This window comes from Scaptodrosophila lebanonensis, unplaced genomic scaffold (genome assembly GCF_003285725.1).
Source record: "Scaptodrosophila lebanonensis strain 11010-0011.00,11010-0021.00 unplaced genomic scaffold, SlebRS2 tig00000024-arrow-pilon, whole genome shotgun sequence".
NCBI lineage: Eukaryota > Metazoa > Arthropoda > Insecta > Diptera > Drosophilidae > Scaptodrosophila > Scaptodrosophila lebanonensis.
In genome coordinates, this window is record NW_022060538.1 from 1,622,471 (window position 1) to 1,649,777 (window position 27,307).

The window sequence follows — 27,307 nt, forward strand, 5'->3', positions numbered from 1 at the left end:
AATTTCAGAAAAAACGGTTTCGATTGTACAGTTTCGGTAATTTGATATATTTCTATATTAAGTACTTACTACTTCTACTTTGCAATATTTTCGAAACGGTAAAGACATATGTATACGAGTACTACTTTGTTTTAAATGTCATTTAAATGATATCACAGCCCTGTGACAAATAAATTCCCCAGTACAAAAACATCTCCCAACTAAAAATTTGTTAAAATTCTAAAAGGATCAAAAAAATATTAAATGACCAAAATTACAAATTATTCTTAAATTTCGTGGAAAAGACCGATAGAGAATCTACGTGCGCGACTTATCATTTTGAGTCTATTGAACGTAACACTGGTAGACAGGTATTAAGCATCCGTGAAAATTAGAAAAAGAATCCGACTATATAAAGAAAACGTGCGACGCTCGACGATTGACGAGCGGCGTCAACTTATTTTGGTGTTCGAAGATCATTTGTGTTTTGTTTGTATTTTGTTCAGCAAGAAAAAAATACGCATATTGTGTGAACCCTTTTGCATTTTTATAAATCCTAAAAAATATTGCAATTTCATTTGATTTGTGCATTTTGTTGGTAAACGTAAAAATTTCAAGCAAATTTTCAAATTCGGACTATAACGAAAATTTACCAAAACTTCATTCATTGAAAAGCTGTTTCATCCGGATAATATTTTGGACCACATACACAAAGCAATTAGAAACTATAAACAGCAACGGCAATATGAACAAGTTCGGTAAGTGTGCTTAACTCATCAATAGTTATATAACGACCTTCTTTATTTGATTTACCTCCTCAACAACTAACACTACGAAAATCAAGGTTTTGTTTCTTACAAATCGTATATATCGTATATTTCTTACAAATCGTATATATTTTCATAGTTTGTTTACATTCAAGAGTAATTGCATTGCAGTGAACACTTTGATATGTGTACCCTTAAACTTCTATACATCATTTGAGTACATTTGAATACAAAAAGTGTATATACTTATATATAGATATATAACGAATGTATATAAAAAACTTTGATGCATTCTTGCAAGGCACTTATTATAAACGTACATACATAATACAAAAGAGACTCTATGTAATGGACGGACATTAGTATTAGTCTATGGTTTACATATTCGAGCATAAACATTTGCATATCATTTTAAGGCACAAAATTTACACTTTGATTATTAGGATGATTTGTACTGTTGCTAAGTCGAAATCAAAAAACTAAGAGCTATTTGAAATTGCAATCCTCTAGAGTACCTACATATAAAGCCACCTTGTTGGATGGCCAGCAGTAGCAGCAGCGACAGACACAGCAGATATCGCCTCTCCTAAGCTACTGCCCTCAAAAGGCTCAACTGCACAACTGGAGGAGTTGCCCGATCGCAACATCAGTCACTGCCCACCGATCCACACATTCTCTGCTTTCTGTCCGAGTGTACGTGTGTGTGTCTTTTCTGCCGCGGCATTGACTATGAAAAATGTGTGAAAATATTTTTTCTTTTGGTGGACTGCCCAGCTCCTGTATCATCGCTCCTATACTCTGTTTTCCAAGCTACCTCGCTGCGCGGCGCATACAATTTTTTAATGAAAAAAGTTACCGTTTTTTATTTTGTTGCCCTGGCAGGAGACCAATACCAAGACCAAGTGGCTGATAAACTGGTTCCTGTGGCGTTGGTCATAGAAAAAGTTCTCAGGGTACAGTGCCGCAGCAGATAATAAAAATTTCAAGCGCATATGATAATCAAGGTGAAAAAAGCGCCGGCATATTTAATTCATGCAAAAAAACGGACCATCGTCGACGATTTAATATAAGAAAAACACCAAGCATTGCTTCTTTTTTATGCCTAACAGCAGCCCCGCTAGCTTGGAAAAAAAAAGGTGTGCGTGTAGCACAAACAACCCTCGCCCAAGCGATCGTGGACGTTGGAATTTGGGCCTTGGATTGATGATGGGTGTAGGTACAGGAGAACGATCGCCTAACTGGGTTTTGATGTTAACAGGTTTGCAGAGCAGCCACGCACACACAGCTGTGCGACTTCACGGACATTAGCGGCGACCACTTCGTCGTCATCGTCATCTTCACCATCATCCTCAGCCTCTACCTCAGCAGCGCTTTTGCCAGCACTTCCGTAATCTGAGCGCAGGAGGCGCGGCTGTTTGCGCTTTTCTGCTGTTGCTGCTGCTGCTACCTTTGCTTTGCCTTTGATAAAATGACAAATAACCAGATTCATTGTAATAGATTATGTCTACAACTTAATCGCCTTGGAGATAAATGATGGCAATGTGTAGTGAGAGATAGAGAGAGAGGGAGAGTGCCATGGAAAAAAAAGGAGTTGTCTGGCTGTTTTTGTTTTTGTATCGCGTTTTGTTTTCGGGTGTCAATTTTGTCTCTGAGATTCTTTGTAGTTATGCACATAAATATGTACTGTCTTTTGTGAGGGTATTTATCGTGTCAACGTGAGTTTTTCAGTTTTGGACGGAAGTTTTAAATTATTTGGCGAAATCGAAATCGACCTCGACATCTACGACGACTCGAACTTAACTAAATCTATAAAGCAGCGTGATTGTTAGGCCAAACAGCGATATGACCAATCCCAGCGCTGATTGCAAACTGCCGGCGCCAGCTAAGCGGCATTTGAACATGTCGTAGCGTGTCTCTTTATCTGCCACAATATTCTGATACTCAGCCTCAACAAGCTGGCCATCATAGTAGGTAATCAGATCCTCAAAGGGGTATTCGTAGCCTTGCAGGCACTCGCACTTATAGCCGCCAGTCTCATAGCCACGACCCATTATGGGCACGCACTGTTAAGCGAAAGAGAGAAACGCAAATTAGTTGGAAAATATTTTTAAGAGCGGGCAAAAGGACGTATGAACGTACATAGGAGGTCTTCTCATCGCATTTGTGCGTGTTCTTATAAGCATTCGGCTCATAATACCAGTCCGGGCACTGGTTAATGTCCAACTGCATCATGTCCATGGATACGGCAACCACGCCCCTGTGAGAGAATCAAAAATCCACACAAATTAGTCAAATTTAATTGCGCACATTTCCATGACAATGGATAAAGTCAAAACGACACAAGTCATATATTTATATGCCATGTCAACACTTAAAAATTAGACAATCAAATCGTAGGAACTATGCCAAAACATTTGCATTAGAATGGACCAGAGCCCCGAAAAGGGGTTGGCCCAAAGACGGGCTACGGCACGCAGCGGACCGGCCCAACATGAGGCGCCCCGAACCCTAACAATGTTCACCTAAGCGCACCTAAGCGCGTACAATACAACAAAACACAGCAATTTGCACCCCATTTGCGTTGATTTTGATATAGTACTACTGTCAACTCACTTGAATTCAAGTTTCACTTTGAGGCTGTCCCAGCCAAAGAAGGGCGCCGCATAGGTCACCAGCCACTTCTTCACATAGCCTTTGCAGTCGAATTGCGGTTCTGTCCAGTAGCCGTGCTTGATGTTTGCCGCCCGATAGAAGTTTGGATAGTGTTCGTACTTCTGCTGGTATTCACCTGTCTCGTTATGGCGTAACTTGATCTTCATATAGAATGTTTCGAGGTCGTCGAAATTGGTGTTCCAGCGTTGCTTCAAGAACTTGAAGTACTTCCTTTCCGTGTAGAGCTCGTGTGTTTTGTTGAGGCGCGCCAAATCCTCCACTTTGAACTTGCGCGTGTTCAGTTCGGTCTTGTAGGCAAAGGGTGCGAAATAGGTACGATTGGTAAACTTATTGCGCTCCCATAGCGTGGTGGCCGACCAGACTTTGCTGTCGCCGAGCAAAATAGCCAATGTTTCACCAATCATTTGATCTTCGGTGAGCGGTTTGTCGGCCACCCGTTTGCCCGAATAGACTTCGTTGGGATCGGAGACCTGAACATTGCGGATAAAGAAGAGTTTTGGGGGAAAATTAGTTTTAGGATTTATTATAGAGCAGGCTTCTGTTGAATTTAGGGATTTACAACATCAAGATAGTTTGTCTGTGTCTATGTCGTCTCTTTGAATCGAATTGTGTGTGTTTGCATTTGAATGCTAACAACTTGTGCAAATATAGACGAAGGTCTGCCTTCTCTCCTTCACAGCTTCCTTCTCGCCTTGATAGCGGGCCTTTAATGAAGATGACGATGCCCAGGGAACTCGTTTTTCGTGTCTTTTTCGCTCAAACTAATGAATTTAGCATTTGGTAATGGTTTGACACTGAATATTTAATTCTTGGCAACTGGCAACAGGCAATAGGCAACTGGAGACCATTTGTGCAAACTGGCATTGCAGGAAATTCGAGGAAGTTGAATTACGCGTGGAAAATTATAATTTACACTTGAGAAGTTTTCAAGAGTTCTTCTGTGTTCTCCAAACTAAGCGTCGAAGACGCTTAATAGGTGTCGGGTTATCAATTATTACTTTTCATTTGTGCCGCTAGCGTGAAACGCTGTGAACGACAAACTAGAACAGCAAGTCATGAGGACTTGGGTGCCTCGCCTACCTGTAGAAAAGCACTGATAAAGTTGGCCAGTCTAACAGCCATCTTTGCTTCGTTCTCGAACTGTTCCTTGGCGCCAAAACTGACATCACCGCGTAATATTAAATCCTGCGGATGGAAGCTGAAATTGAAAATTAGGTTGAATTCAATAAAACATCGATACTATTTGCACTTTCACTATGAAAAAACCAACAAAAAATATCGCAAATGAAAATAACAACAATTTGGAAGAATTTTGAAGATTTAGAAAGTTGTATCTAATAATTTAATGATTTGTTGCACTGTTGAATTTATAACTCACTCTTTGCATGTGCGATAGTTAACGCCATGGATAAACTTTAATGCCTGATCTATGTTTATGTGCTCAGAGTGTAGCGAAAATGCGCCAGTCGTATAGTTGCGATACTCGCGATGCATATCAAGATACTTTTCTCGCACATGATAAGGTGCCTTTTCCCACTGAATGGGCAGCTTTTGTATCCCTGCAAAACGGAAATAGGATAAAGGCTTCAGAACGAGAGGAATATTGAGAAAATCAACTTACAGCCAATCTTCATGCAGTTATATTCATTGTAATACTGTTCCGCAGAGGCACGTTCCAAAATTTCACCGAGATAGGGTCGCCGCACAGTATTTGGTAGTCGAAAGCCCGGCTTACAGCGACATTGATAGCCGCCCCGCCTAAAGCCCCAGCCATGTAATGGTTCACATTCCGTTGTTTCCTTTTTACATCGCGCCGTGTCCGCAAAATGGTTCGGACCTTTGTTGCCTTCACCCAGCGGACACTGATTAATGTCTATACGCTCAAAATCCATCTCCAGCACCGAGACGGCTGTGTATCTGTCAAAAGCAAGCAAGATGATAGAGGAGGACTCTTCGGAAATCAATGATTTAAGTCTTACTTGGGATACTCAATATGCCGGAACTGCGTGTGCCGGGGGTAGATATCAGCAATGGGCACCACAGCAGCCACCAGCCATTTGTTGGACCGCCCACAGTCAAAATAGGGGCGCGTAAACTTAATGGGACCCGGGTTCTCCTCAGAGCCAGGTGGACCGTGGAATGTGAAGGTTTCGTTGGTATTGTTCGCGTAGCGTATTTCAACCTGATACGTTATCTTCGTGTCGTGCCGTCCTTCAACATTATCCGGCAGCCAGGCCCGGTACCATTCGTTTATCTTGTAAAGATCGTGCGTGTAATCCTTTGATATGGAGTCTGGGTGATGCGCGCCCAAGTCACGCACATCGAACGTGTTCCACGTTGATATCTTTTGCAAATGTATGGGATCATTAAAATCGTCCTGACGGAAGGTTCTGGGCCCAAAGCGTGGGAATGTTTTGTTGAAGAAGCCGCGGTACGATGAGGAGTACGAGCTGTTGGGCGCAAAGTAAACGGCCGAGGCGTTGATGGACGGATTAGCTGACACGTCGGCTACCGTGGACAAGAAGTAGTACATCATGCCAGGATCATATGTGTCATTAATGGCAGGGCGTATGAAACGCGACTGCAAAATGTAACTCCAAAAGAAGCTGCGACTCAGCGCCATGTTCTGCAGATGCAGCAGCGCAGTGCGATTAGGGAAGACAGGATTCACATTAACCTCCTTGATGTCCGGCTTGTGCGAGATGGCGTCCACGGGCATAAATAAGTCGGAATGGTGCTGTATTGGACAGTTGTCCGCATTAACTTTGTCGAATTGGATCTTGATTTCGTCAAAAGCATCTCGCGCTTGCCACTCATGCTGAGCGAACACACCCACGGCGAGCAGCAAGAAGAAGAGCAGGTAGCTGCGCCCAAGAATTGTTTTGTGAAACATTGTGCGTCGGCCAGCACTTGTTTGCTTCTATTATATCACCGCTACGCCCTCGCACGCAAGAGCTTAATCTAAGAAAATAATACCTTAGAAATGCTACAGAAAATCTATAAACTAAAAATAAAGCTTCACTGCGCGAGCAACATGCACCGCGATTAATTAGTAATACAAATTAACGATGCTGCACTTGTTGGAACTACGCCCTCAAAACAGTGCTGAACAGCAGCCCGCAGTGTTGGTCAGTATCGTTTCACAGTAATCGATGCCTTATCGATGCCTTATCGATGTTTATCGACAATTGGTTCGTGTGGAGGCGAGTGAACCAGTTCTGAGGAAACGTTCGAATTCGGTAGAAAAAGCGCTCACCGAAAACCGAATGAAATAAATTTCACGAATAATTTAGTCGGCTGAGGAAATTTTAAGTCCCTTTTTAAAATGGTTATGGAAGGTCGGAAAGTGAAGATTGTGGGTCCAGCTGAAAAGTTGCAGCAGCTCGAAGACGATAAAATCAAGCCAAAAGAGCTGGAAAGGAATGACGGTAAATTTATTTTCAACTGCATTTGTTGACAAAACGCAACACGTACGTTAGCTTTTAAGGGGATGCAAACGTGGGGTTTCTTTTCCTTCCATGACTGAACTGCATCTATAACTCATTTATCTGGCATGTACACTATTTTTTAGGTTAAAGCAATTTGCTATTGACACTCCATTTATTAAAACGCCGCATGTGCATGTGCCAAATATTACAACATGCATTTGGTACTTTGCCAGCTTTGCGCCGCATGCGGTCTACGTGCTTTAGGCGCCCAGTAGTCACACTTTTCCTTTGTTGACAAGCTTACGCCCACTAGACGTGTAGGTGGCAAACGGTATTCCAGTAACAGTAAACCCAAATGCAAATCAAATAAACTAGTGTCCGTGGTGGTGGTGGCGGTGGCGGTGGCGGAATGGGAGGAAAAGGCGACCAACGAGCCCCCTATTGAACACTTCATAAATATTTGGAAAGTTTTTGTTACATTCCCCCACCTGCAATTTTTATGCCCACAAACGGATCGCGACCACGCTCGGAAACTGCAAATGGGGTCAGCATCTATATTTTTTGGAACTTTTGTTGCCGCTAACCACAGCCATTTAAGAGTGGCCGACGCAACATCATTTCCTGGCGCTATCATCGTGTGTCAATCTGTTGTAGAAGTTGCTCCTCTTCCTCTGTCGCCACCTGCCACCGGCTGGCCAGCTACGCTAAATGACACGAATTAGTGGCCACTACGACGGCATCCCTGGCTCTCCCTCCGGCATGTCCTCACCCTCATCCTACCACAATTGAACGGAGCATACATACAGGCAGACATACACGCACATACATTTTTTCGCCTACATTGCATTGCACTCAGCTTGGGCCTCGTCGGAGGTTTGGTTCGGTCCGCTTCGTCATTTATTACACCTGTCGGGTTTTGTTTTTCTGTTTTGAGTTTGTTGTGGGGGGTTTTTTTTCAGTTGTTGTTTTTTGTGTTGCTGGATTACAGCGCAATCCTCTGCTGACCGAAAACTAAAATTTGGCACAAACATAATTTCCAGTTTGTCGACTGACATTTCCGTGTGGGTAGGCGTTGTTGCAGTCACTCTTTACATCCTCCATATCCTTGTTGTGTCGTAGTCGAAGGGTGCGGTGGCGGGTACGTAATACAGATAAATCCCCGCCACGCCATGACATGCTCCATGCATTACTTTATTTTGCACGTGGGAATCACAAAACTGCAACATTTTACAAAGCTTCTCTCTCATTTTTTTTTGTTGCTGTTTTTTTCTTCTCCTCGTAATTGATTGTTTTATGCCGTTGTCCTAAATGAGCACGGCAATTGCATTGTGTCCGAAGTTTCGGCGCTCGACATTGGGGAATACATATATGTTACGAGTTAGGACGGAGCATTAAACATTCAGCTAAGCTGTTGTGTTATTTAAACGAAAGCTAGGGGAATTGAAAAGTTTGCATTGCGAACTACCTAGAGTAGAAATTGATAGGGTCGGTGGTCTATTGTTCAGATTAGCAATATTTTTTTATACTCTGTACATGAAATGTACAAAAGTATATTAGGTTTGCGGGAGCTGAAAAATGTAACAGGCAGAAGGAGGCGTGGCAGACCCCACAAAGTATATATATTCTTGATCAGCATGACGAGATGAGGCGATCTAGCCCTATCTGCCCGTCTGTCCGTATGAACAGCGGGATCTCAGAGACTATAAGAGCTAGAGACGACAAATTTTGCACAAAGATGTGTGTACGCTGTGTTTGTTTGTTATATATATTTTTTTCCTTTTACATGTATATTTATAAATGTATACATAATGTACATTTGTATAACATATACCGCATAATTGTGTATCAAACCGCCGTTCTGATTAATTCAATTTCAACAATTTTATATTACCAAGAGGGCATTGAAATTTTGCGAAAGTTCAAAAACCCAACGAAAAACAAACAGCATAAAATGCGCAACGATAAAGGCGAAAAATTCAGAATATTTTGTGAGTACTAAATATCTACATATGTATGTATGGATAAGTATGTATACATATAGATAGGCAGTCCGGGCAACAATTTAAACGAAATCAAACAATTGACGTGCAATAAACTATCAAACATAAAGGCGTCAAGTAAGGCCAAATATACGGGTACTTCTCATCAAATAATTAGATACGCCTGGCAAGTACTTATAAGTCCAAACAAGCTCGAATGCGCATCGTCCGAAATGATATTTGGACCAACAGTGTCCAGGCACTAGAAGTTAGTGGGGAAAAGTAAGAATTAACAGGTTTTTTCGTATTCTAATAAGAGGAAATTCATTATTTCTTTCCTTTGCATTCGCCCGCTACAGGCTTTCAATTAAAACAAACCTAGTTGAACGAATATATGATATAGATATAAATCTCGTGAATAACAAATTGGCTTAGGACATTTTCATAGACAAGATGCTATGTGTCAGCAATAAAAATCAATCTGGCTATATACATACATACGTGTATGTATGTTTTGTAATAAACTTGTTCTGTGTATGGGCAAGACAAGGTCAGTTGTCCGTTGCTATTATGGTTCAAAAGAATTCAGTGACTAAATCGACTTGCCTCGTCATGCTGATAATTATAAATCTACCTAATTTACGAGGCCTACCAGGATTTTCTGTGCCTGTTTCATACATTTGGCATTTATACTTGCCTAATATACCTTTTCACCCTTTGGGTCCAGGGCATCATACTTGTATGTAAACACAACTAAAGATTGTAGTGTGCTGAAGATATAGTGCCTGACGTGGACGTTTTTGGGAACAACTATACTAATACAGCTCACTTCGTTCCAATGCAGACGACTTTTTGAATAACAATGATGTCTAATTCTTTGTCCTTAAATCCAAGTATGGATGTATTTTTAATTTTGTAGCCAAAGGTGTTTGTATGTTTATCGTTTTAAAGAAGGGACTAGTACAGGATGCAAATACTTATACATACACATATGTATTATACATAGATGTGTCTGAATGTACATACAACTATGTACATAGTCGTATATGGGCTGTTTTGTTCAGCCTAATCAGCCGCACTGACCATTGGCACAAAGTGCTCGCCTGCGGTTTCTGTGGGTTGCATTTGCATGCCAGAGAGAAAAGTGAGACTTGGCCTCAAAAGCGGACAAGCAACCAAAATTTGAGTGCCGCTGTTTGTGCATACAAACAGAACATACATATACATAAATGTATTCATCTGTATGTACATATGTGTGTTTGTGTGTATCAACAACGTCAACAATCAGACACAACAACAATCGCATCGCGTGCACAGCAACAACAACGAAACGCTCAGGCAGTCAGCCAATAACAACAACAACAACAAGAGCAGCAACACAAGTAATACACAAAAGCGGCCTAACACAGCGCAAAATTTTGTCAAGGGTGAATGACCCAGAATCAAAATCCACAACGTTGTCGTTGTCGTTGCCATTGCTATTGCCTTCGTTTCCCGCCTGGCTGGCTGGCTGACTGGCTGGCTGACTGTCTTGCCTCTCTTATTGTTGTTGTTTTTGTTGTTGCTATTGCTGTTGCGCTGCCAACTCCTCCCGCCGCTGCAGCAACGACATCTCCTCCTTCACGGGTCGCGTCGGCTCGTTGCGCCAGCCTCAGCCACCGCCTCACTTGCGAGCAAATTTTGCGGTGCTTGGCGCGGCTCTGGCTCCGACTCCTAAGGCTGTTGTGATTGCCGTTTGCCAGACGATAACCCAAACTGCCGTCACATCAGCAGCAGCAGCAGCAACAGCAACAACAACGAATTGTTAACAAAAAATAAAAATAAAATACGAATTTGAAAATTTTGCAGCATTGCACACGCGACTCTCGCGCGCTCAGCCACAATGTCTGAGAGACAGCACAGCACAGCCCAGCACTCACACACACACACACACAATTAATGCACACACACAGAGACACTCCTGCACTCTTGCCGTTCATCGTTTCCAGCAGCCCCAATGGCTGTGCCAACTTTTTTGTTGTCTCATTTTTTATTATTTATTTCAAATGTTATCGCGCCAACAAAACAGCGTTAATTGCATTGCTACGTCTGCCTGCCTTCCCCTCAGCGCCCACCTCGAATGAAGATTCCATCTTTTGTTCTAATGCCAGCGCAGCTTTTGTGCGCCGCTATGCCTCTAAGTTTATATAAATGTACATACGTATCTGTTAGATACATTTTACGCCACTCTTTTGTTTTGCATAAGCAACTTCAACTCAATGCCCATTGCTCATTGCTCTCGGCCAAGCTTCATTGCACTTCCGCTGGCGGTGGATTTCAGTTGTTGGCCATTCGCTTTTAGCTGAATGGTTCATTTTTCCATCCTCCCTGGATGGCGTCTGGGCCACTGTTGTGGAACTCTTGCTGTCAAATCTATCTTCATTTATTCAAATAGCTGAAGGGCCAACGAGCAGCACAGATAATATGTATGGTGACAGATATTATGATGATAGATATTTGGCATTAAGTTGCCAAAATAGTTTTAAGAGAAATGAAAAAGTGATTTCAAACCTGAGAAATTTTCGAATTTAAGTACTTTTTAATTGAGTTTATCATGTGCTTGTAAATGAAGAGCAAATACTTTTTCGAATATTTATCGTTCCTTACACAGCCACATAGTATGATACGCTCAACCGATTTTGCCAGTTAGCTAATGATTGGAATAGACAGATAGATGTCGTTTCCTACTGATTATTTGTGTGCATACCTACCTGAAATGCTTTCAAGTGCCACAAAATAGCCTTTCACTTTATAGTGAACGATGATGGAAAAAACGTAAAGGTACAGTAAAATGTCGACTTGAAAGACTTTGCTCCCGGATCAGACAAGCTTCTAACTTGCTATAAAATGGCTTAAACTCTTTAAATCCGCTTCAACTGTAGTTCTTGTGACCTTGAACCCATGGTTAGCAAATGAAATACTTTATGTTTTATGAAAGCTGTGAATACAATGTGTGCCTTTCGAATGATTGGCTGAAAAAAAAAACTTTTTATTATTGAACAAATGATACATATTAGAAAATATATCAGAATTGGGCGAATTTTTATAGACAAACCTTAGGTATTTCTAATAATTCCTACCAAACAACCATCGTTTTGTTGTGTAGTTTCTGATTTGAAAGGTCCTTCGAAGCAATCGATCCTTTTTAGCGTTCTGTGCCTATTTACAACAGAACCTCAACTTTTAGCTTCGAGAAGATTTATAAAAGTTTAAACTAGTATGTCTGATATAAATAGAATATTTTCAATCAATTTGTAGAGCCTTCAAACTATATTTGAAACAAGTAAAAAAGCTAAAGTCGGGTGTCCCGACTTTGAAATACTCTGTACATATGTTTACTAATTAAAAAAATTTACTAGAAAAAAAAAAAGAAAATTTAAAAAAATTTGATCGATTTTACCTTTCTCGGTATTCGAACTCACGTAAAGGGTGTATAATTGCACATTTACATAGCAATTGCGTCTGTGTATGCCTATGCGCATCTATTCGTGTCTGTGTAAGCATTTTCGCAGTCAACCAAACAGCAACATCAACAACAGCCGCGGGCAGCGCTTGAGCAGCGCTGCAGCAGCAAATATATTTATGGCTACAACTTCTTGGTAAATCGGTCTATCATAGTGAAACTTGGCATACGGACACATAATTACTAACTGGGGGTATTTGCAAAATTTTAGTTCGAAATTCCAAGAATTACGGGAGTTAGAGAAAATCGCATTTGCGGGGGAGAGGGGGGAGGGAGGGAAATTCCAAAATATACATTTTCTGCGTATTCACACAAGGCACCTTGGACTAAAATTTGGTGTTCCTAGGTCTTATGGTCTCCGAGATATAGGCGATTATACGAATGGAAAATCGGGAAAACCCCCATAGGGGGGAAGTGGGGGGAAAATCAAAAAAATAAAACAAACTCGTATAGAATACACACATAACGCATCTTTGTGCAAAATTTGGTGTCTCTATCTCTTATAGTCTCTGAGATCCAGGTGTTCATACGGACGAACAGACAGACAGACAGGGCTAGATCGGCTCGTCTTGTCACGCTGATCAATAATATATATATTCTTTGTGGGGTCTGCCACGCCTCCTTCTGCCTGTTACATTTTTCAGCTCCCGCAAACCTAATATACTCTTGTACATTTCATGTACAGAGTATAAAAACTAGAATGCATATCCTTAAGTTATAGTTTTGAACGAATCGTTTGGGCATTTCTTTTGAATACTTTTCTGCAAATTTCATTCTCTGACATGCTTCTGCAATTAAATTATAGCATTTATGTGTTAAGTTCCTATTTATTTATTTATTATGCCCCATTTATTTTAATTTCGTTCATGTTTTCATACGTTCCTCTAGCACTGTTCGTACTGTCTGCTAATTCGGTTGTGCCAGCCAAAGGCTCTGGGCAATCAACACACAAAACGCACACACATTTGTATATCCCACAGATACATGGAAGGCAGCAATTAAAGTTGACCGAAGACGAACAAAAACCTGTATGGCCGGCCTGTCACCTAATTTCCGTTTTAGAAAACATGTCCTTTGCGCAACAGAAGAGCCACTTGAGTCCGACGCTGTCTCTGCCGTCGTCGTCTTCGGTGTCTGACCAAGGTGTATATATATATATATATATATATATATATATATATATATATATATATATATATATATATATATATATATATATGTGTGTGTGTACGTGAATGTATGCTGGCATGTGTCGCAATCCTCATACCTCTTGCCCGCTGCCGCTTCTAGTCTTCTGGCCAGTTGCCTACAACTAGTTCCAAGTCATTCGTTCTGTGCTTCTATGTTGACCCGACCAGGGCGAGGACGGGGACGGGGACGTCATCAGCAAATAAGTTTGTAATTCAATTGTTGTCCTCTTCTACGCATATGTCGTCGTGTGTTTTGCAGCAGGTCCCTGGCTGGCTGGTTGGCTGGCGGACAGGCAGGTTTGCTACACTATGCCGATTTTAGGGTGCGAGTTGCCCCCGAGGCTACCCCGGCGGCGGCAAGTGTCGTTGCCGTTGCTGTTGTCTTTTGTCCTTTACTCGTACACTCGCTGGCTGACTGGCTGTGCTCCCTTTAAGGACCTACGACAATAGGAAAAGTTGTGCTGTGAGTACAACCGGAAAAGGAATGGCCGGCTAGCGACGACGACGACGCCGACGACCTCAGCACCCGGCAGCAGTTTCAACAAATTGCTGCATGTTTCTCGGCTATGTCTTCCTCCTCTCGTAGCTCACGTTTTATATACCGTTCGTATGTTTGGCGGTGTGTGGGCCACAGTTTGGACATTACACCGAATCCAAAGTAGCAACATTCTCTTAGTTTTTTGCACTTTGTTTAGCTTTTGTTGCTGCTGCAATTGCTTAGAGTTCTGCATAATAAAAAAACTTATTTCATTTTGAATTTTCTTTGGCCTCAAATGAATGAATGAAACGTTGCGCCAACGTTTATGGCCACTTGCCTTTGAGCTATACTGGCCATAAGGATGCCGTACTATTTTTCAAGTGTTCCCTCGGTTCAATTATTTCGCATAAATATGAAAACGGCAAAGGAAAGCCAGTAGTAGTCTGGCTTATGGTAGCTGATCCTACAGTAAAGCTTTTCAACTACTCCGATAGTTGCTCTAATTGGGCTTAAAACAGATAAAACATTTTGTTTGGTTTTAGATTTCAAAATCGACATCGATTTATAAAAAACAAAAAATAATTAATTAAGAAAGCAAATTTTCATTCAAAAAGTTAAAAGCAACTTGGACATATGTACATACATACATACTCTTCGGCTTACTTTGATAAATGAGCTCCTTACTTTTTATACCCTGTACCCAAAGGGTACAAGGGTATATTAGTTTTGTGCGAGTGCACATGGAACACACAGAAGGAGACTTGGTAGACCCCACAAAGTATATATATTCTTGATCAGCATGACAAGCCGAGTCGATATAGCCATGTCCGTCTGTCTGTCTGTATGAACGCAAGGATCTCCGAAAGTATAAGAGCTAGAATAACCAAACTTGGTATACAAATTATCCTGAGACCGAGAAAGGACGAGTTTGTTCATTTTTAATTTAATTTAGTTAATTAATTAAATTAAATTAGTTAATTAATGTAATTAAATTAATTAATTAATTAAATTACTTTTTTGTGGGGTGGTACAGGGTATTGCTCGACTTTAGCATTCCTTTCTTGTTTTAAAAGTGTTAAATTATTTTTTAAAAAAAATCACGCGTTTCCAATTAATTTACTAGCATAGAACTTACCTTTAACTGTCCATGGCATATCTGATTCCAATCCATTATTACTCGCAAAGAATGAATTTTTTACTAAAATCGGAAAAGATACATCTTTTAATAAAACTGTAATATGTGCGTTTCGTTGTACTTGTGGGCCCTTCATTATTAAATTAAATTAATAATACTTCTTAAGGCATCTGCCGGATCTCACAGAATCCTTTTTATATAAACAGGCAGTGCCCAATTATCAAACTAGTTCGCAAGCGTTCATATCAGAAATAATACAAATAAATTTTCGTCCAATTATTTAATTAAACCGACAATAAATATTCATTTGGTAGATGTTGTTTTGTATTTCTTAGTCTGTATTAAAGAAGTCGAAAAAGTAAGTCAAAATGAACAAAAATGTATTAAGTTTCTCATACGAGTATAAGTCTATTTATTTTGTTCCAATCGAGCTCGCACTATTAGAGATTTCGAATAGGGATAAGTCCAAATACTTTTTGTGCAAAAAACGTATTAAACTTAACATTATTTTGTTTGTATCGAAATAGGCTGCATAAGATGTTATTGTTTTCGCCACTACTTGGAATGTCCACAATAGGGGTTCATTGGCAAATAGGCTAGTCTCAAAGGTTTATTCTGCTTAGTCCTCTGCTAGGAGCACTAGCATACATTACAAACAAGTTTCGCATATTAATATTGCGTCGAAAGAATAACGTTTGTTTCATTTTGTTCCTATCGAACTACCACTATTTTATGTGCACTCTACCCGACCATTTAGACACATAAGATGTGAACTCTAAATACATATAGTATATTACGGAAATTCTTTTCCATATCTCTCTGCAAACTTATTTTATTTAGTGTTTTCGCCTTTCCTCGCTTACAACTCACAGAAGTTTCGTTTTGTGAGTCAATTAGGATAGTATCCGGCATGTACTCTTTTTAGTCCTCGGGTAGAATCCTTTCTACCGAACCCCTGTTCGGATATACATATGTACATTATAAGCGATATCTGGCCGATATTGTGATTAATTTTCAATAGTTGCTGTCGATTTTGCAACTGTTCCAACTTTTTAATTGTCTACTGTCTTTGTTCTACTTTAAATGCTGCAGTTATGGTTGTGTGGCAATAGTATATCGTTGCTTTAAAAACTTTTGTACGTGCCTCCGTATATCTCCTCTCGTAGTTGCATCAATGCAAAAAAAGTTTTCCCATGACAAGAAATGGACAATTGCATTTCGTTGCTGGCCCCAGTTGTGTTGGGTTATCTGCGCTTTGTATGCAGTTGTGTAATTTATGCGTATTAATTTCATTTCTGGCCTATCCTGCTTCCTGTCTGCCGGGAGGAGTCTCAGGCTCTGGCAGGCAGTCATGCAGTCCGGAGGCTGTACAAAAAGCCTTCTGCAGAATTCAATGCGAAGAGCTTCAGTTTGAATTTCATGGTATTTCGGATCGGTGTTTGTTATCCTCGTCATCGGTCGTTGTGGTCGTTGGTACGTTATGCGTTTTATCCCTCTTCTTTTTCCTCTCTTTTTGATTTGAATTGCTTGCCGTAGGTTGGTTGCATTGCCTGCCCGGTCATCGAAAACATGTTGTGCACACAAAAGATATTAAAAAGGATTTTCGCAAGGAGCACAAAGATGAATGCAAGCGGCTGACAAAACGGCGATTGCGTTTGCATAGGAAATCGCTTCGGCCCCAGCGCTATTATTCACATTATAAATCCATTTTGATATGTAAATAAACAAGGCAGCGGCGCAAGCTAAGGAAAGGAATGATGAAATGGAAAGAAAAGGCAACTCAACTCAACTCAAGGCATAGTCAGTTGTTTGCCTCAATCTCGAACGCGTTCTAATTGCTAAGGACCTGTCTGTCTGCCTGTCTGCCTGCCTGCCTGCTTGCCTGGCCGTTCGACTGGCCGCCTGTTCCTGCCTTGACGTCCTTTGCATCCTTCAGTAGTGGACATGCAATTGCATTGCAGTTGGCAAAGTTCTGTGCATTGTTTTGTGTCGAGCTTCTCGTTTGTATTTTTTTTTGCAGTTCTCAGCAGTTTTCTTCTTTAGGGGTTGAGTTTCGTGTTTTTGCACAGCGTTCGCGGTCGGGGTTATCGGACGATTATAAAAGATTTCCTCTGGTCATTGTGCGCAGTGGACGCTGCATAAAAATAATAAAAATTAAATTCGAGAAATTAGCGCAGAACTTGCAGCGGAAGTCCACAGGAGCGGCGCTGCAATATCCAAGTAGATACTATTGTTGTCTTACCCTGGCCTATCTGAAGAGTGCTTGCAGACTTTTTTTTGGATCTATGAGATACTGGCTCTGGTAGCAGTAGCAGCAGCTGCTGATGGGAAATGCATTTGCCGCCATTACAACAGCCATGCAACAGGGGCTGCAACTGCACTGAACTGCACGCAGCAACAACATCCTCCTCGATTTCCTTTTCAGCAGACTTGCCACGATATTAATCACAAAGCGCACAAATGGCAAAGCTAGGCAAGGAACTGCAGCTGTCGAGCAAAATGCGATGGCGACCCCCTACCCCCAAAGCCTCCCTTCCCTTGCTTCGGTGTGCATTTTTCTATGCACTGCGTTGCAAAATCGAAATCATATATCAGCGATATCCTGTGCATGCCAAAGGATAATGCGACTAACGTGCAGCTCTCCCCCTCCCTACAACTTCTAGTCTTCTCTCCCTTCTCTCCTGCTCGCATTCTCCTCTTCTAAGCGCTGGTATTTGTGTGTGTGCGTGTGTGTGTGTGACCTTCTGTGCTGTCATTGAACTCCTCGAGCTGTAAACTGCAACTGCGAAAAGCAAAAGCTGTGCCGAGTGGGGGGCGCTGCACTTATGTACTCATTATACATTATGTATGAGCATTGCAACGGCACTTATTTATATACGTGTGTGTGTGAGTGCCCACCCCGTCGCAGCATTATGTTTTGTTTTTTGTTTTAGCGCATAAAATATGTATAACATGCACACTTGAAACTTAATATGCACTCACAAAGCCACACTAACACACACACACACACACACACACACACACACACACACACACACACACACACTGGCACACTCCTCATACACGTGCAGGAGAGTGTTTTGCGTACTGACCTATTCCTCTGGAAATTTTGTATGGTATGGTTGTCGAATACCAACAATAACTACAACAACAAAAAATAGGACAAAACGTTTTTCAAAATCAACTCAAGCGCAAAGAATTTAAAGTTTTCTGCTTTGTGGTGGATTTAAAAAGCCATTGTGTAGGGGGTGGTTCGTCCACCCGGCCAGCCAGGGCAGCTGTTGATTTTACAATGAAATCGTCTGCATTTCAGCGCCCGTGGACATATCCTGCAGCAGTTGAGTAGCGGGACGCGATTAAAAACAAGGAGTCTTTTCGTTATAATAAAATTTCGTATTTTACGAGTATATGCTTAGCATAACACATCAGAGCATCAGACATCCATCAAAAGAAGATAATGAATTTAACAATTATTTAAACAGCATCAAAAATGTTCAGCTAAAGTTTGTAGACATTTTATAAAAGTATTTTCTTCTCCGATTCTTGGCTTCATTTTCTTTTCCTATGGGTTTCAGCAAAACTAAGCAATTAAAACAGCTTTCTTGCAATGAAGTACTTCAACAAAATGCTTTAAGGGGCGTGAACACTTCCTGTTGTGTCCGGCATGTCTCAGCGCTAACAACCTTGGGATAAAAAATATATTAAATTAATAGTACAACTTTTTTCAACGACTAAAAATATAGAGCTTAATTATATTCAAAAAGCCGATTAGACAGATCCAGGGCACAGTTGTATTGGCAGTTGATCCGCGTGTCCGTTTTGTGGGTTGATTGAATGGCCAATCAGACTGACAGCATATACTGATTAAGTTTCATTATACACTTGAAACAGTTGGACTGTTTTTCTAAATATTCTTCATGAAGATTAGTTGGAACCAATTTTCAAGGCCAGTTTCCCACGTCGAATAATGTACTAGCTTTAAAACATTTTTAACTCAGCAATCGCTTCCTCACACCTTGGAATACGTTAACCACTGAATTTAGTTTTAATTTCTAAGAACAATAATAAGTCTTCACCGCCTAGTCAGGGTTGGAGCTTCGAGTTGTTGTATGATGTGAGGTTAATGCCTTGGTTAGAGCTAGGGTTGTGTATCAGTTACAAATCTCTTTATTATTATCATTTAGCTTAGTCGTTGAAAGTAGGTAATCAATTTGTTTAGAAACCCTGAGGCCTATCTGTGGACTTAATTGTTTAGTTTGGCCCTTACACCTTTTCGTGATGTCAAACCGTGGCTAATTATACTTTCATCATAGCAATATTGAGTTTCAATTACAACCAAGACCAATTTACAAAATCAAGAAAAGGTTTTCAAACGGGAAGATGAAATTAAGGCATATTTACTTTGGTTGTAAAAGTGTTCTTTTGGTAAACTATTTTTTGAGTAGTTTTATCCTGAGGAACTACGCGGTCTAGAAAAACCTTGAGTTCCCTAATCGTACTATCTGGCATATAGAAAAACCCAGAAACTTTGTAGTTTTTTCTATTCCAATAATTTTTCAGAAAGGAAATAATTTAAATTGCAATCGAATAAGTATGGCAGTCAATAAAGCCGACTGTCTCAATAGAATCAGAGGCTAGAAACCTTTAAATTGATTCGTTCCGTAAAGAAAGAAATATGACTGGAAAATTCTTAAAACTGAAAACCAAGGATGATTTTTGTGTTTAAACCTTTAAATATTCACGCTCACTGAAATCATTCAAATCTGGAATATATGTATGTACTTATATTTGTTACACCAATCCGTTCTAACCGTTCACCTTAGAGTGGAAAAAAGTATAAAAATGCACTTGCAATCATCTGACTGCTTGTAAATATGATCTCTTGCTCGAAGTTAGTGACAGTTGAATGCATTTCGGGGACCAGGCGTCGGTCTGTGTGTCCAGCAGCCGTGTCCGCTTCCGCACCCGTCCTTGGCCCTCAAACGAGTTGAACTCAATTTACAAAATGCTTTAACACCTCGTTGAGCTTATAATAGATTATTATTTTGTCAGAGTAAATTGGCAAATCCTTCGGCGATGCCGGGCAGCAGCACCTACTCGTACTTATCAAAAAAATAAAAAATACCCGAGAAGTTGAAAATCGATATATACGCAGAAGGTTAAAAATAGAGTGAAGCGACAGCAGCAAAAAGGCAACTGCCTGCCAACACCTTCAAAGACAAGAGGTATTGAATGTAATTAAAAGGAGTTGGATTACATGTACGTATACTCTCGTATGTAAGGCAGAAGGAGAGTGTTTTTTTTTTATTTTTTTTTTTATGAGAAAGGAGCTGCCAAGTATAGGCAGTAACAACAAATACATGCAACGACTAGAGCATAAAAGCAAGAACAGCACCGAGGACTAAGTTCTTCTTTTCACTTAAAAAGCACACAAGTGAAGTGAAGCAGCCGGAGCCGGAGCGTGTGCTGCTCCTTGGCCAAAGCGCTGCCTCGCAATCGTCCTTCCAAATGCACTTTAAATGGCAGTTTCCGGTCACAAACACACACATACACATACATATGTACATTGGAACACAAACAGGCATGAGCATAATAATAATACAATGCAAAATGTTAAGTAAAAGCCAGGAGTCGGGCCGTGCCAGGAGCAGCAATGCACCGCTTGGTACATACTGTACTCACACACACAGACACATTTACATTCACATACATTGCGCTGCTGTCATGTCCGCCATCAACGGTCGCACTCGTCCTCCTCGTCGCTCACGACAACTTGCGGCACGTCCTCGACGCTTCCTTTGCCTTGCTGCACCATCTACGCAGGCCTACCCCTGTCTTCTTTCCCTGTGTGTGTGTGTGTGTGTGTGTGTGTGTGTGTTTGTGCATCGCACGTGTGCGTTGCAGCAAGTCTTTTAAAATTCAAATTTGATTTCTTAACGGCAGCTTCGCATGCCGCTGCCTGACAATGTCGTTTAAATTAATTACCTCATAAATTAATGGCAATTATACTATAAATGCTGTGCAGCATGAAAGCTAATTTTTATACTCTAAAGTAACAATATTAATGTGTGCAGGTGCTCTTCTAAGTATATAATATTCCCAACAAGCGATCAATATGAACTGCACAAATCACCTTGAATTTTCTTGTTGATCTTTGAAAATGTTTTAAAAATGTATTTAAAAATTATTTTAAACAATAATGATGCAGAGGAAATACATAAATGTTTTCAAATGGGTCATTGAAAGGTTTTTTCACCTCAACATTTCTTCAAAGCAACAGAGAGCAAAATTAAAAACGTATTCTTTCTTCCAAGTCATATCCTTTGTCATTTCTTGACTCTTAAATGCATATTTTTGATAACTTGCCCACAAACCCACTGAAGATATATTAATTTACTTTCCAGTACTTAAATGCGTAGGAATAATGAAAACTTGTTCCTTAGAGATTTTGATTTCGTCCACCAACTTATATATTTGTACAGCTTATGCACTCCAATGACTACAGGAAACTTGTTTGGCAACTTAAATCGCATTCTATGCCGTTTCAATACATATGTATATTCTATTGCAATAAAGGGTATCTAAGTGGAGCTGCTCCAGTCGACTTTTAAAACAAAAAGACAAAGTTTAAATTAAATGTTCTATTGAATCTAGAAAGAGTAAGATATTCACAACACAAATTCAGCTTATTGTTCGAAGTATTTTGTGGACATACAACTACTATGTACATCCTATAAATGGTAACACCAACTTTTACCCATTTGAGGGTTGAATTTTCACCATCGAAGGCCAGCCCTCTATCTTCATTCGTTGAATTATACGTCTTATAAATAAGTAATAATTAAAGAATTAGTTTGAAATCGAAGGGTTAAACATTTCCAAAAATCTTTGATGAACATTGTTAGAAGAACTAAGGCTGTTTTTAAGAGTAGTATTTTAAAAATAACATCTGAAATGAAAAGCTTCCTTCTTTTCCGTATTTCTATTCCACATTTGTTTCCTGGCTTATGTTAAGCTTTTCTAAAGTTAAAACATACTTCAACTTCCTTGCTTGCTATAGAGTAAATCAATAAAAACATTGTCTGATAATATCATCCGATAATATCACGTTCATTTAACTAGGTGAAAACACAGTTTTAGCGTATAGTTCCGATTTAAAGAAGACTTAAAGCATTTATATCCTATCTCTCTTACATTTCAGTTGCACACAACATTGCTCGTGAATCCTATCGGGGATACAACTCGGAGATTTATACAACTATTTCCAACTCAATGGGACAGCACGGCGGTGAGTGTGTTTTCAATTAACTTATTTGAGATGCTACACCAAACGTTTGGCCTAAATTGGGTGGCCAGAGCCATAGGTTCCTTCCTTCCGTTCCTCCATCCACTTCCGGTACTGAGGTTGCTGTTGCCGCTGCAGTTTTAACAATTTTCACAGCTCCCATGCACAAACCGCATACTCGTACAATGGAAGCACTTAAAACGATCCAACACTGCTGCGACCTAAAAACTTCACAAAGTCGCTGCAGCGACCGAGCTAACAAAAATAAATCCAAATTAGTTGTCGCAGTGGGACACGGAACTGTTTTTTTCTGCTTTTTCCCATTGCTATTTCGGCTGAAAGCTGGCTTCTAAGATTGCTGGGCGCATGAGTTGACAAGATACTGTGGCTATTGGGCATTAGAGATGAGCGCGTCCCCGCCTATTGTGAGGTAGGCACAAGAATCTCTAGCATTCTTTTTAGTTAGTAGAAAAGTTTATGAAAACTGATTTCACATCCGAACGACCATTTGTGAAATCTAGAATGTACACTCATGTCGATTGTAGAAAGACGAGCGATTTCCATTGAAATCTTATGCGTGGACTGATAATATTTGTACTGCTAAAACCCAGATCTAAAAAATATTAAGCTTGTTTAAAATATTTCCAATAACTTTACTATTTAATTCAGATATAGAAATAAATAGGTATTAAGTCAAAATCTAGCGAACATACGTGTATGGATCCATGCGAGTTGTCGGGTACAACTGATTCTTTTACAGCTCATAGCTGAATAAATTCACAGAAAATTATCCATTATCCAAAATGTATCATGCAGCAATAACAGACAAAATTGTCTGTAATATTTAATTGCCAGATTGTTGATTTCGAGTGAACATTAAAGGCTACATATACACATACTCTGACGAGTCGAGTCCGTGTGTCTGTCTGTATGAACGCAAGTATCTCGGAAACCATAAAAGCAAGGCCCAACAAACTTGGCATGCACACTCTAAGAACAAATAGTAAATATTTGTTAAATATTTGAATCAAAACAGATTTGAAAGGATTTAAAAAGTTTCAGTTTTATTCAAAACGGCACTTGCAAATTTGTAATTGTAGCTAAAAGAATAGCTCGATAAAGTTAGCGCTGCTCCAAAAATTTAGCCCTAAACGTCCGACTAGCCAAGAGTAGTAGCTTATGACCGCAAAGCTCGCACAATCCCGTCTCCCGCCTGCTGCATGGCTGAAGCGCCACATCACCACTATTGTGGTGGGTGCTGGGTGTTGTTGCAGCAGCCGCACTTCAAGGACTTTTGTTGCCTTTGGGGCGCGTCTAGTGCGCCAGGTTGGGCTTAGTAGCTTAGTAGTGTTAAAGCGGCCTGTTCTGTCCGTCTTCGTTTCGCATTACACGCAGACTCTGGCAGCTAAAACGCTTGATGAAGTGCCAGCGTCTTGCTTTAGGTAGCTGCAGATGTTGGAGCCGTCTCTGTTGCTGCTGCCACATCTTCTTTTTTTTGCAACCTGGCCAAGTGTTGGCTTCTACATGTCAGTTGCACTCGTCACCGTCGTCTACTTGAATTACACAAGCGTCTACGGTTACATAAAGCAACTGGCAGTTGTGCTGCTGCTGCTGCTGCTACTACTGCAACTGTTGTTGTTGTTGTTCGTGTTGCTGTTCTTCTGATGTTGCTACTGCTGGCTCTTTCTCTTCATTGACTGCGTCACAAGTTCTTTGCACTCCCTTCAATGCTGCTCGTTTACTGCTGCCATATTGCGGCGGCCTCTTGTGTTGGTGTAGGTCCGGGTCTAGTCGTTTATGTAAACCACATGCCCACTTATATGCTGCAACTGCGTTTACATAATGCATATACATAACACTTTAGCATGCTCTTCGCGCGTTTCCACATACATTCGTCTCCCCTACCGCCCCGCCCGCTCGCCTCTCACCATTCGCTTCCTTGTCCCTGGCCCTGTGCCCGCATTCTCCGTCTATCCCGGTCCTGCCCAGCCGGTCGCTGCTTCGTGTCAGCACCTTGCCTGCCTCTTCATTTTTTTTTTTTTTTTTTGACTGCCACTGCAAAATTAATGGGTTAACTAAATGTGTATGTAATACATATGTATATGAATCGATGGCGATGTCGACGGCGGCGGTTGTGGTGGCAGTGATGGTGTGGACTAAAGGTCCCCTCTATTTGCCGCTTCAATGGCAACGCTTGGCTGGCGTTTCCACTCTTCCTCGATATTCTCGTTAGTGTCCGGCTTTGCACGGCTTATGTGCCATAAGGTAGGTAATGGCTCAGGTTTATGGACTCTATCAATGCAGAGCTGTCTAGATTAGAGCGGCACATGATAGCATTTAAAAGTGAAGAGCTTTGTTACATCAAGCTAGCTCTTTTGAGTGTCATGTCGTGCTGCTAAGAACTCTGAAACACTCTCTTGTAAAATCCTAATACTTATGGGATTCATAAATATCAAATTCTTAGCAAATATACTGACTTACTAAACATTATGTCTTAAATACTATTGTATCCCTATGAGAGGTGCTACATCTGCTTAATCTGACAGTTCCGAATTTTAAAATGTATTTCTCTTTTCATCTTTGTGTTCGTAGTAACTTAAAATTAAAATTTGTACTTATTTGAAACAAGAATTGCGTCTAATATATATTTTATTCTTAACTTTCGTTTAACTCACCAAATAAGATTTTACCTAGCAAAATGTGATGTTCGAAAAATGCAATGTCGAATTTAGGCGAAGCTGGCATTTCTATTGTTCGGTTGTTTTGGACGCTGTGTTTGAATACTAATGTTTTAACTAGAGACATAGTATTTGCTAATTTAATAATATACACATTCGAAATGCAAAATTTTTTTGATGCAGATAGTTGGGAAAATCTATAAAGTTTATATTCCAATGATTGTTATTTTGCAGAAAAATATTTTTGTTAGTATTTTTAATCAAATCGCTAGAAAAAACCGGAGTGACTTGAAATCTACTGAAAGAGATTTCTGTGACACCCCCGAATATGACAGTTGCACTTTTCTCTCCTACCCATCATTGCAATTAGGAAGTAGAATACATACTTCATATCCGATGGTTAATAACCAATCGATGGGGTTGCACATAGTTATGATCTTTGAAAAGAACATATCCAAAAAAAAAAATTTGTTTCTTATCTTCCATTGTCCATTTGTCTTTCGATAAATATCTGATGATCAGAAGATAAGCACCAACAACCTTAATAAAGACCATCATTAGAATTACAAAATGATTTTACACTCTCTCGGTGCCAGAGGCACTTTCATAAAATTTTAGAAGTGAACAGTATTTGACGAAAACTCTTAAAGTCATCCTGTCACCTGTTAAGTACACGAAGTCTCGAGTACCAGAAAACGCTGCACTCACCCGAGTAGAGCTCGGTTTTCGCTTGATTTCGTCCGGTATTGTTTACTTATTGGCAACTAACATCACGACCCGTAACCTACTTACATACACATACATATATAGGTGGTATGCCATCCAATCATCCAAGAAACGCATCGATGCAACGCCGTGCATGTGTGTAGGTACAGTTGCGCTCTGCTTTGTGAGCCGCCATTTTGTGCATCCGCGAATGTAGGTGAAACGTTGGTTTCTTTTTCAAGTGCGTCTTAGTGTGTGTTGGGTGTGTATGCGATGGTATAGTTTCAGACTAAAATGCACGGAGCACTTTAGGCTGCTGAAAAAAAAATGTAATGCCCAAACAAAATCGCGCCCCCATGTGCACAGATTTCAATGCGCACATCGCGTTGCCATGTCGAATGTGCCCCTGCCCCCCGCCGTTGCAATGTTCGCTTGCCGGCCGGCCGGTCTGTAAGCTGCTGCCACAGCAGTAAACTACTGCTGTTCTTCTGTTGGTGCTGGTGCTGTGAGGTAGACTGTGGGAAATTTCACACTTGAACCCAATAAAATATTAAATTTTCCCGAATCATAAAAAGGCAAATCGATATAGACATGTCCGTCTGTATGAACATCGAACACTTTCGAACCATAATAGCTAGGGACATCAAATTTTGTATAAAGACTCCTCATGCTCATATGCGGAGCATGTTTATAGCCTCGGTCGACAAACCACTTTTAATGGGATAACATTTTTCACTTTTCTTTTTTGAAGACGTCTCAAGCAAATTTGGAATTTATAATTTCATCGTGTCACTATCTGAATTATCATAGCTGACATACAGAATTTATTGGTGCAATAAAGTTTGTTTTAATTGAAGGGGCAGTAGCAGTAGCAAAAGGGGGGCTACTGGGTATTCAACAGTCGAATTTAACTTTAACGTTATATTTAGCTATTTATAATGATATCTAAGCGATATTGAGAATTTTTAAAGTTTTATTCAATACGATTTACAGCCATAGGGATGATTGGTACAATGAAAATTCTTCTAATATCAATTATCAGACGTGTAATGATTTCATTTGTTTGCATTTCAGCTCACAAAAGGATTTGTTCCACTGTGAATTCTATAGCATGGTTTTGGCGATTCGCTTTTGTTTTTAGCGACAGCAACAACAATAATAATAATAACAACAGCCACTCGCCACATGCTCTGCGCTGATCGTCTCGCTGAAAAAGTAGGCCAAGTTAAAATTGATTTAATGCGTTGATTGCATTGCGGCTGCCGCTATAGCCGCTGCATCGGCAATGGCAACGGCACCAACACCGGCATCTCGGCATTGGCATCACATGCTGTGGTCGTTTTGGCGTTTTTGGTTCTTATGCGACCGAGACTGAATGCAACAGCAACGACTGCAACTACTGTGGCAATGTTGCAGATTTATGCATTTGCTTGACGCAGCTGCTGCCTGTTTTACTTTCGATGATGATTTTAATCTTTGGGTACAACTACACATATACTCGCACAAGC

The 27,307-nt window shown here is 40.4% G+C and overlaps 2 protein-coding genes across 6 annotated transcripts in view; one reads left to right on the plus strand and one right to left on the minus strand.

The window, feature by feature from the left end:
* Positions 1–1,502: 1,502 nt before the first annotated feature.
* On the minus strand, positions 1,503–6,478 carry LOC115622029. Its single transcript, XM_030515888.1, has 7 exons — positions 5,399–6,478; positions 5,041–5,336; positions 4,798–4,978; positions 4,500–4,617; positions 3,360–3,889; positions 2,886–3,003; positions 1,503–2,809 (listed from the first exon to the last, which is right to left on the minus strand). Exons 1-7 carry the CDS (start codon positions 6,310–6,312, stop codon positions 2,543–2,545), a joined length of 2,424 nt encoding a protein of 807 aa, XP_030371748.1. The 5' UTR covers positions 6,313–6,478; the 3' UTR covers positions 1,503–2,542.
* Positions 6,479–6,729: 251 nt separating this feature from the next.
* Positions 6,730–27,307, plus strand: part of LOC115622030 (heterogeneous nuclear ribonucleoprotein Q) — a 69,224-nt gene continuing 48,646 nt past the window's right edge. For 2 of the 5 annotated variants that reach the window (XM_030515893.1, XM_030515890.1), the window contains exons 1-2: positions 6,731–6,847; positions 22,333–22,419. In XM_030515893.1, coding sequence (XP_030371753.1) covers positions 6,745–6,847; positions 22,333–22,419 — 190 coding nt within the window. In that variant the 5' untranslated portion in view covers positions 6,731–6,744. Of the gene's footprint in view, positions 6,848–22,332; positions 22,420–27,307 lie in introns of all 5 variants that reach the window. The other 3 variants (XM_030515889.1, XM_030515891.1, XM_030515892.1) reach the window with 3 other exon arrangements.

Coding starts and splice junctions, on each gene's coding strand:
- LOC115622029 (XM_030515888.1), bottom strand. CDS start 6,312: ATGTTTCACAAAACAATTCTTGGGCGCAGCTACCTGCTCTTCTTCTTG. Junction 3,890..4,499: donor TTATCAGTGCTTTTCTACAG/GTAGGCGAGGCA, acceptor CGCAATGTTCAG/GTCTCCGATCCCAACGAAGT. Junction 2,810..2,885: donor GCGATGAGAAGACCTCCTAT/GTACGTTCATAC, acceptor TTCGCTTAACAG/TGCGTGCCCATAATGGGTCG.